The sequence below is a fragment of the Heterodontus francisci genome, chromosome 15 (assembly GCF_036365525.1).
Source record: "Heterodontus francisci isolate sHetFra1 chromosome 15, sHetFra1.hap1, whole genome shotgun sequence".
Lineage (NCBI taxonomy): Eukaryota > Metazoa > Chordata > Chondrichthyes > Heterodontiformes > Heterodontidae > Heterodontus > Heterodontus francisci.
In genome coordinates this window covers 90,928,266-90,945,598 of record NC_090385.1, presented here as the reverse complement: position 1 = coordinate 90,945,598, position 17,333 = coordinate 90,928,266, and the positions used below count along the sequence as shown (strand labels likewise).

Below are 17,333 nucleotides of genomic sequence, written 5' to 3'. Positions count from 1 at the left end.
GAAGGTCTGCAATATCATATTTCATACAGCAGCATGGCTTTCACTGTATGTGTGTGCATGTGGGTGCATTGCACATTGGCATCATCAGCCTTATTGTCAATGGATACCTTTGTCACCTCGTTTTTGCCCTTTGGTTGGCTCAGCAGATTACTGCAGAATAAAGGCAGCATGGCGGCTGCCAGGATACCAAGCATTGACCTGCATTATTGGCTGCCTGTGGTCTCTCACCAGCTGGATGTTGAGGGAGTGGAATCCCTTTCAATTCCAGTGCATGGCAGAGTAGACAAAGGGTGCCCACAAAGGATTTCTGCCGGGACCCCCATCGCCAGGATAAAATGCAGACCAATGCCACTTCCGCCTGGACCATTATGGAGGGACCTTGCAGTATTCATGCTGCACACCTTGGCAGTACTCCATGCTGCACAACTGGCATCTCAAGGGCACAGCCTTTGCCACCAGCTAAGGAGCAGGGGTATGAGAATGAGGAAGGGAGGAAGCAACTTAGACAGCCCCTTTCTGCCCATGAAGAACTCATCTGAATGTGATACGAGTAACCGCAAACCCCAATTCCCCATTCACCAACAGTCCCACACTTTACCTTCCCTCTGTCACTGACCATCACAAAATAAACATTCCAAACCAAATTTATTAATGAAATAATACCCTAATCTGTGCAGTTAATCAACCTTGTGCATTCCCATAGTGCCTGCCTTCCATGTGCCTTTGCCTGTCCTTGTGCTCTTATGCACTGCTGCCCAGTGGCTGCAACATGGCTGGTGGAATACTGCAAACTTTCAGTGAAAGATGAATGCTTTGGCTCCAAGAGAGGGCATCAGGCTCATGCTCCACGGTGCCTCAGCAATCCTAGTAATTTGTTGCAGGTTAGATTGCAGGAGTGCTGTGATACCTGCAAGTCCCATTGTACACTATAATCTACAGCCATGATGGTAGCAGTCTGAGCTTCCACTGCAGCACTCAGATGTTGGCTGGCTGCTGCTTCGGTTGCAATGGAAGCTGTGATCTCTGCCATCAAATGCTGCATGATGGTTGGGCCCACAAGTGTGCGAGCAGTGTTGGCCACCACTTTCTTGTTGGAGAGAATGGGCTCCAAGCTCTGAGAAAAGTTGGTGCTCGACTCCTCCGTGCTCCTTGCCATTGACCATAGGCTTTCTGGCAGATTCCCAATGCAATAAACATGTCATTGTGCGTATCTATCAGCATTCTTCTGTAAGCTGCCCCATCAAAGTCCCCATCTGAGTCTTCCACAGCAGAACTCATGTGCAATCTCACCCTCCAGCAAGCTGGCACCTGTGTTAACCTTGCCCCCTGGCTGCAGGAGACGAGTGCACTATATGCAGATCCTGCCTCCAATCTATTCTCTAAATGATGCACAGCATCAGTCTGTGAGCTAGTGACTGTGAATGTGTAGTTAGTTATATGATGGTTCATTGTTAACATCACTGTCTTCTTGCTGTTCCTCCAATTATTAGGCAGCTTGTACTTCTCGAGTATCTGAAAGAAGAATGGCACAAGGGTAAGGTTGTGATCATGGAGGGTGCAGAAGATAAGAGGTGCATGGTTACATCATCTGCAGCTTGTAAATAAGAGAGTGTGAATGAGGAGGAGGTGGGATGTGAGGAGGAGGATTGGCTATGAAGATATCATCATCTTTGATTGTTTTAGCCTCACCACTGGCCACAGCCTCAGCAGTTCACGTCACAAAAGTGGCCGGTATCGTCTCCTCCATGAGAGGTTAGGACAAGCCTGTTTTCCTTCAGTTAACTCCTGCTGTTTCTGGTTGTGTGCCTGAGTGTGTCAGAGAGGGATATAGGGTAATCTGTTTGGGTGGCGTAGCCATCATGGTTGAATAACTGGCAGTGTGTGCAAGCTGTGAGATGTGAGGTGAGGCTTGCAGCAGTGCTAAGCACATGAGGGTGAAGTGAAGTATATGGGTTATAAAAACAAAAAATGTTGGAAATACTCAGCAGGTCTGGCAGCATCTGTGGAGAGAGAAGCTTCTCGCTCTACAGATGCTGCTTGACCTGCTGTTTATTTCCAGCACTTTTTGTTTTTATTTCAGATTTCCAGCATCTGCAGTATTTTATTTTTGTTGAAGTGATTGGGTGTTTGGTCTGAGTCCTGATTGATAGAGATTGTTGGTCGGTGAGTGGTGGGATGTGATGAATTGAGCAGTGTCTGAGGCTTGGGGTACATTTGGTAGGATGTGGCATTTGAGGATACATTTAATGTACATCGACCATTGACCTCCACGGCTGTCTTCTCCTCTTGCGCTCTCCCATGCTGTGCCATTCTTCATTGTTTTCGTGTTCAGATTCACTTCCTACATGACTGCCAACACCTGCTCCAGCCACAATGCAGCTCCCCTTTAACAGGATGAAAAGTCAAAGCTCTGAAACACTAACTCTGTTTCTTTCTTTACAGCTGCTGCCAAAAAAGAGTTGTGATGAAAGATCACAGACCTGAAATGTTAACTTTGTTTCTCTGTCCACAGATGCTGCCTGACTTGTCCCCCTTGAAGAGGTGCAGGCTTGCTTTAAGTGATGCTAGCCACTCACAATATTTAACTCCTTGCTAATGCATCCAGCCAATCATGGTTAGTGCTGGGTAGATGCTGCAATCATTGAGATGAGCAGGCAATACAAAGTTAACCTTCTGTGTGCATTGGAATCAACAGGCATGTGTTCATCATGCATCATGATCCTTGTGCCTGTTTTTTGGGGGGCTTCCAAATTTAGCCCCCAGCTTGTTTACTTTTCAATTCTTTCACTTCAGAAATGAATTCCAGCACTGCTTTTTTAAAAATGGTCTTAATAAACGGTCACTATTTTTGATGATATCGCGGCGGCACGTTCTTGATCTCGGCGGTCTGCCGTTTGGATCCACCGTCGCTGAGCCCCCACCTGAAATGAGCCAACGCGATATTTCGTGTGGGGGCTCATTTAAATGGAGTGGGTGGAGCAGCCATCCCTGCTGACAAAGAAGGGGTGGTCGGTCTGTCCCCAGTAACGACGTAGGCGCCATCGGGCAGGTGTCCGGCACCATTTTTAAAAGACCTCCAGCCCTGACAGCTGATGTTATATTTTAAAGTCACGACCACATGTCATTTCAGTAAAAATATTAAAGTAGAGATCAAAGCCCCTGTTCCATACCCCAATCATCAACCAATAAGTTTATTTCCATCTCCAACCCCCCCGGAAAACCTTTTTTTGCCGGTCCCCACCTTTCAACCCCAAACTTCATATTCTTTGCCCCTCAACCCCTTTCCACCATCCCCTCAGCCAATTGAATCAGTTTTCTCCACTCCCCCAACTCGCAACCTGAAAATTACACTCCTCCCCCCTCCCCACCAGTGTCTCACCTTGAATCTCCTGAAGGGGGACATTTGAACATTGTTAGTTCCAAGTTGCTACAAATCAGAAGATTAACGATAGGATTGATAACTGCTGACACTAACAGCAATTAACCAAAATAATTCTCGACAACTGTTGATCACAAAGAAGACAGATGGAAAGAATAAGAGGAACACTGGGTCAGGAATGATGTATGGTTGAAAACAGACATGTCTGCATCAAGGGTCAGGGTCGCAAAAATAGATGAGGAAAACATGTTGTTGAAAAAGGCTCCTAGTGGAACAACGGTCACTGCTATATCAGCAAAATATGGATAAACTGTCAAAAAGTTATATTAGTAATATAGGCAGAGCCCAAGTGTACATGCTTTAACTGTGATTGGAGAAGTTTAAAGAAATGCATCGTAATCAATGTAACACAAAGGATAAATATCGCATGAATCTTTGTATCGGTGAAGAAGTCTCCTGCTTTGACCAGTAGAGATTGTCTCCTCACCGGTGTAAAAATAAAGACTATTTGGCGATTGAATTACTGAGGTGTCGAGTGATCATTTCAGTCATTCCACCTAACACCCCAAAACGGGGATTTGAAGGCACGGGACTTCTGGACACCGGCCGGAATATCGGTGTGGAACGGCTGCCCGGTCCAGGTAACTTCATTAGCATGTATTCGCAATAATTTTAATATGCAAATTAAGGCTCCACCGCCGTGCAATGGGGGGATGGGGGGGGGGGGGGGGGCGGGGTGGTGTGCACCGAGGCCTCGTTGCCAGTAAAGGCGGCAAGGCCTTCTTGGCATCAGGCGTCGAGGCGGGCGTCGCCCAGAAATATTTTCTGGGGCTTCCCGCCACGACCCCTGATCCCTGAAGTCGGACAGCTGGTAAAGTTCAGCCCTTATTTTCTAAGGAGTATGTGGCCTCCTTATTCTTTTCACCAACATGCTCCACCTCACATTTATTTATATTGAAATTCATTTGCCAGTTACATGCTCGTACGCCAGGTTTATTCGTGTCTTAGAGATAGAGATACAGCATTGAAACAGGTCCTTCAGCCCACCGAGTCTGTGCCGACCATCAGCCACCCATTTATACTAATCCTACACTAATTCCATATTCCTACCACATCACCACCTGTCCCAATATTTCCCTACCACCTACCTATACTAGGGGCAATTTATAATGGCCAATTTACCTATCAACCTGCAAGTCTTTGGTATGTGGGAGGAAACCAGAGCACCCGGCGAAAACCCACGCAGACACAGGGAGAACTTGAAAACTCCGCACAGGCAGTACCCAGAATTGAACCCGGGTCGCTGGAGCTGTGAGGCTGCGGTGCTAACCACTGCACCACTTGTACTTTGACATACTTGTCCTCAGTATCAAGAGGGGCTGAATTTTACAGACCCCCCCGACATTGGGTTTTGAGGCGGGGGACGGAAAATGCCTCCAGGAGAGGGCTGCAATGCACCCGATATTGCCGGAGGTGGCAAGGCCTTTTGGCGGCCCCCTCCCCACCACTTGGTGACTGGACGCCTCCATTTACATATTAAAATAAATTAAAATTAATGCCTCAAATTATACTTATGCCACCGCCTTCCATCCCAGTGCGATCTTCCTGCCACAGGCCAGAACACCCGCACCTTCGGATCCCCGACCGGGCAAACAAGGAGGTGGGAGGAGGTAAGTTTCTCAGTGCGGGAGTGTGGGAAGCCTGGTCAAAGTGATATCATTGGTCTAGGGGATGGTGTGAAGGGTTTTAGGTTAAAGTTTACGCACTTTGGGGGTGGGAAAGGTCAGGTGGACAAAGTAAGTGTTTTGGTGAGGGAGAGGGAAATTAATTAATTTAATTATAATTAGGGGCTGGGAGTGCAGCAAAATAAATGTATTTAATATTTTTTCGTTCACTTTAGCTTTAAATATTTAAATTTAATGGTCAGGCTCAAAGCCCTTTCTAAATGGCATCAGCATCTGTGCAAAGGCAGCTGATGCCACTGCTGGGAAAGGACAGCCACCCACTCCACGTGATCACACTTTGGATCGTGGCAGCTCTGCAATGTGCAGCCCACAGGGGCAGGTGGCTATCATTTCGACTGCCACCAATCTCGGTGGAGGACTTCTAAAATTCAGCCCTATTTCTCCTAATTTTGTATCAACCAAAAATTTTGAAATTGTACTTCCGATTCCTGAGTCCAAATCGCTTATGATGAACAACAATGGTCTCAGCCCAACTCCTTGTGTCAGTCTGATTAACTTTTAATCCCTACTGTCTGTTTTCCATTTTGGAGCCAGCTTACTGACCATTTGACGTGTGTTCCCTGACTCCACATGCTCTGACTTTAGTTATGGTTCTACTGTACAATATCTAATTGAAAGGCTTTTGAAAAACTAAATATATTACATCAATTACATTACCATTGTCTACCATTTCAGTACTTGCTCAAACAATTTAATAAGACTAGTCAAGCACGACCTCTGTTTTGACATCCGTGCTGACTATTCTTTGTTATATTTTCAGTTTGTAGATGTTTTTCTATTACAGCTTTGGGTAAGCATTCTATTATCTTTCATACCACCAACACTAAGCTAACTGGTCGATAGTCCCCTGGACTTGTTCTGTCTTGCTTTTTTTAAATAGGAATCACATTAGCTGTCCATCAGTCCTCTTGCACTATTCCCTTTTATACTGAATCTTGTGATAACGCCTCTGCTACCTCTTTCCTAACTTCTTTTAATGCGTGTGGATTCAATCCGTCCAGAACAGGGGTTTTATCCTCTCAGTTTGATTAGATTATCAATTATCTCTTCACTTTCTATCTTAAATGTCTTTACATATTTTTGATCTTTTCTTTGAATATCATGTCCTTTGTAAATACTGAAACAAAGTAATTATTCAATATATCTGCCATTTCACTGTTATTACCTGTGAATGTATCTTGTGAATCCCTCAGTAGGCCTATCTCTGTCCTGATTTCCTTTTTTTTATATATATTTGACTGTAGAATATTTCTCTATTTTTGCATTCTTTGATAATTTAATTTAGTAGTTCCTCTTTTCTTTGCTAATTGTTTTTGACTTCTTTCCTAACCTCTTTATATTCCCTTTTATCATCCTTTCTGTTATTGTCTATGTATTGAGGACCTGCATTTTTCTTTAGTTTCAATTTCACCCTTATCTCTTTCTTCATCCAATGTGTTTCATTGGGGAGAATTTTACAGACCCCCTGAGGTCAGGGGTCATGGCAAGGGGGGCCAGAAAATGCTTCTGGCAAAAGCCCACCATGGGCCTCGACACCGGGAAGGTCTGGTCCAATATTGCAGGTGGCGGACTCTGCCGCTCGGTGACAGGATCACCTTTAACGTATGCAAATAAATTTAAATAAAAGAATTAATGAAACCTATTCTCTCACCATCTGTCCCGGAGCAATATTGGTGCCGGTGGCCGGCACTCCCGTGCCTTCGGATCCCCCCTTCCCCACTACTAGTTCGGAACACTGGTAGGGATGGGGGAGCAGGTAAACTTTCCAATGCAGGAGTGGGGGAGGTGACGTGGTTAAGTTTTTCAGTGCAGGTTGCAGGGGAAGCAGCTTCAGAATCATTTCCTTGGTCTAGGGGATGGTGGGAAGGGGTAAAGTTTAAAGTTTCTGAACTTTGGGGGAAGGTCAGGTGCACAAGGTAAGTTTTGGCAGGGGAAGAGGGCAGGTAGTTAATTCTATGGTTATTGGGGGGGTGGGAGAGGGTGAGGATCAATTTACTTTATTTTTTAACATCACTTCCCTTTAAATATTAGATTGCATGTTGGGCTCGAAGCCCTTTAAAAATGGCATCAGCGCCTGTGCAAAGGCAGCTGACGCCATTGCTGGGGAGGGACCGCCTACTCCCTCCACATCATCAGGGTGGGCGGTCCACCCCGACCATTTAAATGAGCCGCCACGCATAATATCGCGACAGCTCCGCCATTGTTTACGTACACTGTCATCATAAATTTCAGCCCATTATTGGTTAGTTTGTTACTTTTGTGGGTAACTTTTGAGTCATATTTCCCCGACTCTATGGGCTGGATGATCGGCAGTGAGCTTCAAGAGCGCGCAACGTACCTACGAGATGTCCGTCGCGGAGCCGCTGTGATATTTCACGTGGCGGCTCATTAACATGGAGGGGGCGGAATGCCTGCCCCCGGTGATGTAGAGGGGGTGGGTACTCTGTCCCCAGCAACATTATCCAGTGCCACTGCGCAAAAGCAAGCACCATTTTTAAAAGGCTTCAAGCCCTTCAGTCAGATTGAAAATTTTAAAGCTTCCGGTCTTCAAAAAATAAAGTTACAATTTGAATCCCCTCTCCCACAGCCCACCCCAATTATTCATCAATATATAAATTGCCCTCCCCTGAACTTTCCCCCTGGACTTCATAAACTTTGACCCTCAATCCCTTCCCACCATCCCCGCAACCAATCGGAACAGTTTTCCCTGCCCCCCACCCACCTGAAAACCTCACTCCTCCCCCTTCCTCACCAGTGTTACGACTCGGATCTCTGAACGGAGAACCGAAGGCGCGGGAGTTCCAGCATCCAGACGGAGTATTGGTGTGGGATGGCCATCAGGCTGAGGTAAGTGATTTCTCATTCAGTAACATTTATCTGACTATTTAAATCAAAGTTCTGTCGCCTAGCGGTGGGAGTGCGGGGCGTCACAAGGCCTCGCCGCCGCCGGTAAAATGGGGCAGGATCTTCCCGGCATCAAAGCCCGTGGTGAGCCTCTCTTGGAGGTATTTTCTGCGTGCCCCCTCCCCGCCATGACGCCATGAGCCCAACGTTGGGGGGCTGGTAAAATCCAGCCATACAGATCTCTATTTTAAATATTTCCCACTGTTGTTCTCTCTCTTTCCCTGCCAATTTGTTTCCCATTTACATTCTCTAATTCTGTTCTCATCCCCTCAAATGTGGCTGTTTTCTCAATCTGTTACTTTGGTCTTTGCTTACTTTGGTCTTATGCAATCTTTATCTTAAACCTTGTTGGGTTGTGATCACTATTGCCCAGATGTGCCTTACATTCACTTCTCTTATCTGTTCTGGTTCATTTCCTATTGCTAGATGCAGCAGTGTTACATCTCTTTCTGTTTTCTAATTGCTGAGTCCTGAAAAGACTGTAAAAACTCCATTCCTTTTTACTCTTTCCCTGTCACTTCTTGCCAGTTTATTTGGTGGGAGGTAAAATCTCCCATAATTATTATTCCCTGTATTTTATTCAGTTTTTGATTGGGTTAGATACTTCTCCCTCAACTTCTCTTCTACTATTAGATGGTCTATAGAATACCCCGATCAGCATGATCGATCTCTTCTTATATTTTATTTTAATCCATATGGATTCTTTTTCTATTCTAATGCAGTGATGTGCCTTTCCCTACAGTCATTATGTTAATCTATAATTAGTACAGCTACTTCCACTTCCCAACCTACCCCACATTCTTCCTTCTCTATCCTTTCTAAAAACGTTAAAGCCTTCAGTATTTAACTACCAATCCTGTTCTTTATGTAACCATGTTTCAGGTATCCCAACCACATCTGGCTCCTCGATAGAAATTATTCTCTTTAGTTCCCCCACTTTCTTTCAGATGCCGTGCACATTGTTGTGCAGGTAATTTACTTTGTTTTTATTAATCATTTCACTCACTTTATTTTTAATAGCCATTTTATGCTTATGTTCCAAAGTGTCTCTGTTCCCCAACCTTTTACATTATCCCTATTCTTTACCTTGTTCTGATCTTTGCTCTCATCTGCTATCTCTTTTATCTTCAAGCTTATGTTATTTTCAGCAGATCCTTTCCCCATCTTAGAAGTTTAAAATATTCTCCACAGCTCTATTTATCCTTCCGGTTGGGACTCTCATCCCATTGTGAACTAGGTGGAGCCTGCTGCAGTGGGACAGCTCCATCCTGTCCTAGTATTGGAACTGGTCTGCCAGAAAATGGAACCCTCCTTCACACACCACTCTTTCAGTCACACATTCACCTTCCTGCTCTGTCTGTCCCTCAGTCAAGTTGCAGATGGCTTTGGTAGTAATCCAAAGATTACCACCTGTCAGGTACTGTTTTTAATTTAATTCCTAGCTACTGATATTTTCTTCATTGGTCCTCCACTCTTTTCTACTCTGTTATTGGGCTTTTGTTTTTATATTCATTCATGGGATGTGGGCATCACTGGCCAGGCCAGCATTTATTGCCCATCCCTAATTGCCCTTGAGAAGGTGGTGATGAGCTGCATTCTTGAACCACTGCAGTCCATTTGGGGTAGGTACACCCACAGTGCTGTTAGGAAGGGAGTTCCAGGATTTTGACCCAGCGACAGTGAAGGAACGGCGATATAGTTCCAAGTCAGGATGGTGTGTGATTTGGAGGGGAACTTGCAGGTGGTGGTGTTCCCATGTATTTGCTGCTCTTGTCCTTCTAGTTGGTACAGGTCGTGGGTTTGAAAGGTGCTGTCTAAGGAGCCTTGGTGCGTTGCTTCAGTGCATCTTGTAGATGGCACACACTGCTGCCACTGTGCGTCGGTGGTGGAGGGAGTGAATGTTTGTTGATGGGGTGCCAATCAAGTGGGCTGCTTTGTCCTGGATGGTGTCGAGCTTCTTGAGTGTTGTTGGAGCTGCACCCATCCAGGCAAGTGGAGAGTATTCCATCACACTCCTGACTTGTGCCTTGTAGATGGTGGACAGGCTTTGGGGAGTCAGGAGGTGAGTTACTCGCCGCAGGATTCCTAGCCTCTGACCTGCACTTGTAGCCACGGTATTTATATGGCTACTCCAGTTCAATTTCTGGTCAATGGTAGCCCCTAGGATGTTGACAGTGGGGGATTCAGCGATGGTAATGCCATTGAATGTCAAGGGGAGATGGTTAGATTCTCTCTTGTTGGAGATGATCATTGCCTGGCACTTGTGGGGCGCAAATGTTACTTGACGTGGACGTGACAACTGGGTCCTCCCCATCCTTTCCAAGTTCTTCTCCAGTTGCTATGAGATATCCTTTACCTTTGTATCAGGCACAAAACACACTGTCCTGGACTGTGACTTAAGAAAATGCTCTCTATTCCCTGATTATCACACCCTGTATGACTGCATCCTTTCTATTTATATTGTTCTCACCACCTCCCCCTCCCTCCCCCGTCTACTTGGAGTGCCTCCAGCTCCATGGTGCCATGGTTAACATTCTGACCATTCTCTCTGCACCAGTCATCCTATTGTCACAAGTAGCAGCTACACTTTACCTGTTAGATATGATCATTGTTTGAGGGACCTCCGACCCTACCTCTCCGAGGTGGCTCTCACCTTGCTGACTGACAGTCACTTGCCCCAGAACTTTCCTCTGAGATGTTTCTGTATTCTGGAGAAAACTATCTAGATAATTGCTCCCCCTCCGTTATGTGTAATGATATGTCTAACTTGCATTGAAACTCAACAGCTTTGTGCTGCAGTGTCTCAAAATAGAGACATGTTCTGTAGTTGTGTTAATTCGGGACAGGCTCACTGTCCACAAACTCCCACATGCTGTCGTCCCAACTCACTGCCATTCCTGTGCTGACATTTCTAATCTTTATTTATTTAGAATTTATTAGTTAGCAATAAGTTACTGAGCAGTAATATAACATCTCCTTACTGTCAACACGCATGGAGAAATAAAAAACCAACACACTCTCCACCACAGCCAGAAGAGCCAATTCCTTTCCCCAATCATCATCTCAATGTCCTTGATGAATCTGTTTATCCCTGTGGACAACAAGAAAGCAGACAGACACAATCACTTGGTTAGTCCTGTCTTCAGGGCAGTTTGTTTACTGTAGAAGTTCATTTTGTATTGGGTGTCGCTAATAAACAGGTTAAATTAGAGGAGGGATTACTCAGGATTTCAAACATGATGAGTAAATTGTGTCTTTCCACCAACCTGATTACTCATGAAGATAAAATGTTTGTAGAGAGTCAAGAGAACTGGTGCTCACTCTAGGACAGTCTCAGGTTTCAGATCTGTGCTGAGATGGGCAGGTTCCCTCTTATCAGAATGGGGGAGGATGGACTATCAAAGTGAGTCCTCTGCTCTGAGCTGATGAATAGCAAATGGATCCCAGGAGGTCAGGTGAAACATTATAAACACACTGAAACACAGCCTGTCCTGTTGTTTCATCTGCACTGATAGTTGGGAGAAACTGACTGACTGCGTGAGGCGACAAACAGCTGTTCAGCTTGGGCTGAGGATGTTTAGATGACATCCACATCAGCAATTAACAGGAAAATGGCTGCAGGAAAATTTACCTCAACAACAACTGTTAATTGTCTGGTAATTGTATATTTAATTACATTCAAGTGGTGGCCGTTCACTGGAAATTCACTTGTCCTCCTATATGTAGGAGCAGACTGAAAATATTGTTAAAAAGCAAAATGCTATGGATGCTGGAAATCAGAAATAAAAACAGAAAATGCTGGAAATACTCAGCAGGTCTGGCAGCATCTATGCAGATAGAAACAGGATTAATGGGCTGGATTTCCTCATGGGTTTTTGGACCCCCGCCGTTAGGACCAAATGGAGTCCCAAGCCCACACTTACCAGCAGCACACCCGATGGCACAATCTTCCTGGAGGCATCCTCCTAATCGGCCACCTCTGTGCTCGCCATCCTGTTAAGGAAGACGGACAGGCTCTCAATGCTGCTGGCACAATCAGAGAGCTGGCAGCTCTGGAATCTCAGCAACCCCACCAAGAGAGGTAGGCAATCCTGAGGCAGATCAGGGACCGTGAGGGGGCCTCAACATGGAGATGCCATTGGACCCATGCATTTAAAGTTAAAATTATTAAGGCTGAAGCCATTGGCTCCTTCGAAGTGGAGGGGAAACCACTCCGAGTGAATGGTTTGTGCTGCGGGTGCAGTCTTTCCTGCCTGCTTGTCCTGCCGTCAATGGGGCTTGCAACTTTCGGTTCTAATGGCCCCCTGGGCTACTGCAGGGAGGCCGCCTACATAGAGATGACAGCCTCCACATGCAGTGGTGGGGGACCAGTCTGTCGGCCATCAAATGCTGGCACACCTGCAAAGTTGAACCTAATTGGGTCTATAATCAGTTTAATTGGCTGCCTGCCTCTGTGATATGGGCAGCTAATCTGGGTCCTGCCCACCCATGGGAAACTTCCCTGGCTGTTGGATTTCTTTGGGGAGCTATCCCAATGAAGCTCTCCATTATTTTCCCAGGCCTCCTTGCCTTCGATTCCACCAAGTAGTGAATAGTGGGGTGCTGCAAGGATCAGTGCTATTCACACTCTGTATTCATGACTTGGATGAAGAGACAGAGAGTAATGTGTATAAGTTTGCTGATAACACAAAGCTCGGTGGAAAGGTAAGCTGGGGGAGGATGTTGAGAGGCTGCAAAGAGATCTTGACAGGTGAAGTGAGTGGGCAACAAGATGGCAAATGGAGCAAAATGTAGGGAAGAGTGAAGTTGTTCACTTTGGTCATAAAAATAGAAAAGCCGAATATTTTTTAAAGGTGTGGAACTGGTAAGTGTTAATGTTCAGAGAGACTTTGGGGTACTCGTACAAGGAACGCACAAAGTTAGCATGCAGGTGCAGCAGGCTATTAGGAAGGCAAGTGACATGTTGGCCTTTATTGCAAGGAGATTGGAGTACAGGAATAAAGAAGTCTTACTAAAATTGTACAGGACTTTGGTGAGACCTCACCTGGAATACTGTGTGCAGTTTTGGTCTCCACATTTAAGAAAGGATATATTGCACAGGAGGTAGTGCAGCGAAGATTTACTAAATTGGTCCTTGGGATGAGGGGGTTGTCTTATGATGAGAGGCTGAGTAAATTGGGCCTATATTCTCTGGAGTTTAGAAGAATAAGAGGCGACCTAATTGAGACATACAAGATTCTGAAAGGGCTTGACAGGGTAGAAGCTGAGAAATTGTTCCCACTGCTCAGGGAATCTAGAACACGGGGACACAGTCTCAGGATAAGTGGCCAATTATTCAGAACTGAGATGAGGAGAAATTACTGCACTCAAACAGTTGTGAATCTTTGGAATTCTTTACCCCAGAGGTTTGTGGATGCTCTATCATTGAATACATTTAAGGCTGGGATAGATAGATTTTTGGTCTTGCAGGGAATCAAGGGATATGGGGAGCGGGCAGAAAAGTGGTATTGAAGCCCAACCATGATTGTATTGAATAGCGGAGCAGGCTCAATGGGCCATATGGTCTACTTCTGCTCCTATTTCTTGTGTTCTTGTCATCCCAGGCTGGGAAAATTCAGCCCAATGTTTCAGTTCAATGACCTTTCATCAGAACTTGGAAAAAGTAGAGATATAATAGGTGTTAAACAAGTGAAGGAGAAGAGGGTGAGAAAAATAAAAGGGAAGGTCTGTGATAGGGTGGAAGGCAAGAGAGATTAAATGACAAATGAATTCATGGTGCAAAACCAAAGGGAGTGGTAATGGTGTGAGTAAAGAAACAAAAGCTGTGTCTAGAGGAGATGTAAATGGAAGAATGTTGAAAGCAGAGAAAGAGAGAAACAAGAGAGATAAGCCAAAACCAGCAAAGAAAAAGGAAACAAAATGGGGGCAGATGTTCTGATCTAAAATTGTTGAACTTCATGTTGAGTCTGGAAGGCAGTAAAGTATACAGTCGAAAGATGAAGTGCTGTTCCTCGAGCTTACATTGAGATTCATTGGAACAACCAAGGACAGAGACATCAGAGTGGGAGCACAGCGGAGAATTAAAATGACAGGTGACTGGAAACTCCGAGACACGCTTGCGGACTGAACGGAGATGTTCCACAAACTGGATCACTTAATCTGCTTCCGGTATCTCCAAGGTAGAAGAGACCAATCCTGAGCTGCAAATGATGTATATTAATTTGAAAGAGGTGCAAGTAAATTGCTGTTTCACTTGGAAGGAGTTTTTAGGGCCTTGGACAGTGAGGAGAGAGGAGGTAAAGGTGCTTGCACAGAAAGATGCTGTGGGAAGGTGAGGGGTTGTTGGGGTTGACTGAGGAGTGGATCAGGATATGACAGAGAAAGGTTCCTGCGGAATACTGCAAGGGGAAGAGAGGGCAATTCGGGATGGGCGATAAAAGCTGGCTTTGTCAGTGACACTCACGTCCCAAGAACGCATTTAAAAAAAGAACTAAATCTTTGATAACTAAGGAGAGCCTTGAATTCATTCAGATATGAATGGCAGATCTACATCACATCACCTAATTCAGTTATCTTGTTTTTCTGAAGCAACGTAAAGATCGACACCAGTATTTTTAATTGAATTAATTGATTTTACTTTATTTTGTTTCAGTTCTTTCCCTGTTGTACTTACCATAGATCCAGCTTAGACTGATGAGTTCCAGCAGAGCTATTGTAATGAGGCCCCATCCAACACAGAAATGATCAACTAAGTTTATCCAGTAAATCCCAGCCTAAAATGAAAATGGAACATTAGAAGGTGTGGTGCTGGAGAATAGCTTAGCACTCTAATTTTCAAAGTGATGGATTGCTGGATATGAAATATTTGTGCTTTTACTCAAGTACAACCCAAACCTGCCTTGTCGTCAGGCTCTGTATTTAATAACAGCAGATGAGGAAGGGTCATAGAGTCATACAGTCATAGAGTTCTACAGCACAGAAACAGGCCCTTCAGCCCATCGTGTCTGTGCCGGCCATTAAGCACCTGGCTATTCTAATCCTATTTTCCCATACTAGTTCCGTAGCCTTCTATGCTATGGCATTTCAAGTGCTCATCTAAATACTTCTTAAATGTAGTGAGGGTTCCTGCCTCTACCACCCCTTCAGGTAGTATGTTCCAGATTCCAACCACCCTCTGGATGAAAAAATATTTCCTCAAATCCCCTCTAAACCTCCTGCCCCTTACCTTCAATCTATGCCTCCTGGTTATTGATTCCTCCACTTAAGGAAAAAGTTTCTTCCTATCTATCCTATCAATGCCCCTCATAATTTTGTATACAGGAGGTCAGACAGTTCCACACCATCACTGCTCAATATTAAATAAATGGAAAAACAGCAGATTCAAAACACAATGTGCTTTGTTATTACTTAATCCTGCAAAATTTCTGACTTCCTGAAGTTATAACCAGCACTATAGGTGGAAATCATAGCAAACTATTAAAAGACAGCATACCTGTGTTACACATACAAGGCCAAGGAAATAACATAACAAGCAGACACCAGTTGTGAGATATATGCGCTTTGATCGTAGAACCTTAGGGAATTGGTCCAGCAGGGTTGTTATAACCGTTTCTGATGAAATAAAAATTGTTAAATGCGATCAGTAATGAATAATAATTTACACAATCCCAGAGAAACCCACCACTAGAGAGACTGAAGCCCTGCAGACCAGAGGAGCAGATGAGGATGGATTCCTCTATCCATGAGTCGCTCTCTGAAATATTGCAGAGAATGTGTCAGTCAGCCCTGAACAAGGTTTAAGATGAATATCACCACAAGACTTGCTTATGCTTAAGCTGTGTTTGCACCAGGAACACAGAAATCTGATGGTGTAGAATCTATTCGCAGGAGTAACTGAGAACTGGACAAATATAAACTGATCAGGGAGAGCCAACATGGATCTGGAACGGATAAATTATATCGTCATACCTTATTTGAATTTTTTGAGGTGATTAACCTGATTATGATTGTAATTTATCCAGAAGGCATTTGATCAGGTTCCACACAACAGACTGTTAGCAAAAATGTAAGAACATAGATTTGGAGGCATACATAGGGAATTAATAAGGGGTAGGAGACAGAGAGTAGTGATCTTGGACATTGTTATGATCAGTTAAAAAAGAGATCTAGGGGCTCCCTCTCAGCCTTTGCCTGGTCTAACTGTAACAGGGTTTAATTTTAGAATCACCGTGTTTTTAGCTTCCCCTCGGTTATTCTTTCTTCACTGCTCCAATTGTAAGACAAAGAAATCAGACAGATTTCCTTAGATTTAAACAAGAAATATGGAAGTTTATTAATCTTAAACTCTAATCCAGTTAACGACTACGAATGTGTGATGCGTGCAAATGCGATAAACGCACACGCAGATAGAGACAGAAAAGTAGAAAAGAATAAAGGGGAAAAGTTTGAGGTAATATCTGGATTATAGTTACTGTCCTTTGAGTTCAATGTGGAGTCTTTGGTTGCCGGTAAGTCTTGCCGTTCATTGGGGCCCAGTGCATGCTGCAACTTGTTTCAATGTAGGAGTCTTTTCTCTTTTGAAGTTTATATGTCTTCCATTGGTTCGGTGGCTTGGGAGAAAGCCTTGTGTCTAATTCAAAAAGCCTGGACCAGCCGTTTAGTCATGTGACCAGCTGGTTTAGCCAGTTCAGTCTTTGTGGATTGTATCATCATAGCAGACCCTGGAATGCGAGTTTCCCTACACCTTCAATGTCTGGTGATAAAAATCCACTTGGGTTAATTGGACCAGGGAGTAGTACTTTGTCTCCACAAGCACCGTCTCTTAGTATGTAATGTCCTCCAGTCAAAGGTCTGGTGATCCCTTTAACAAGTCATTTCTTCACTCCAGCAACAGTTTAAAATCAAAGTTCATATGACAAAATTAATATGCCTCATTCTTGGCAGGTGGGGGTCTGCATGACAGTATGTACTCCATTTGGTAGGATGTGAGTAGTAATGCCTCCCAGGAGTCTGTACTGAGGCCTCAGCTTTTCATTATATTTATCAATGACTTCGATGAAGGAATGGAAAGCCATATATTCAAGTTTGCTGAGGACATTGATAGACAGCACAGTAAATTGTGCAAATGGGAGCACAAAGTTGCAAAGAGACATCGATAGATTTAGTGAGTGGACAAAAGTGACAAATGGATTTCAAAGGGGGAAGGTGCAAATCATTCACTTTGGACTTAAAATAGATATATCTGAAAATTTTCTGCAATGTGAGAAACTAGGAACTGTGGAGGAACAGAGAAAGTTACGGGTTTA

General features: G+C 44.4%; 1 protein-coding gene and 1 long non-coding RNA gene across 2 annotated transcripts in view; one reads left to right on the top strand and one right to left on the bottom strand.

Annotated features, from left to right (window-relative positions):
- Positions 1 to 17,333, bottom strand: part of LOC137377789 (sodium- and chloride-dependent neutral and basic amino acid transporter B(0+)-like) — a 122,552-nt gene that overhangs the window by 20,110 nt on the left and 85,109 nt on the right. The window contains exons 10-12 of the mRNA XM_068047847.1: positions 15,521 to 15,639; positions 14,702 to 14,801; positions 11,010 to 11,119 (exon numbers count right to left, since the gene is read on the bottom strand). Coding sequence (XP_067903948.1) covers positions 11,010 to 11,119; positions 14,702 to 14,801; positions 15,521 to 15,639 — 329 coding nt within the window. The remainder of the gene's footprint in view (positions 1 to 11,009; positions 11,120 to 14,701; positions 14,802 to 15,520; positions 15,640 to 17,333) is intronic.
- LOC137377790 (uncharacterized) overlaps positions 1 to 17,333 on the top strand; it is a 50,261-nt gene that overhangs the window by 20,930 nt on the left and 11,998 nt on the right. The window lies entirely within an intron of this gene.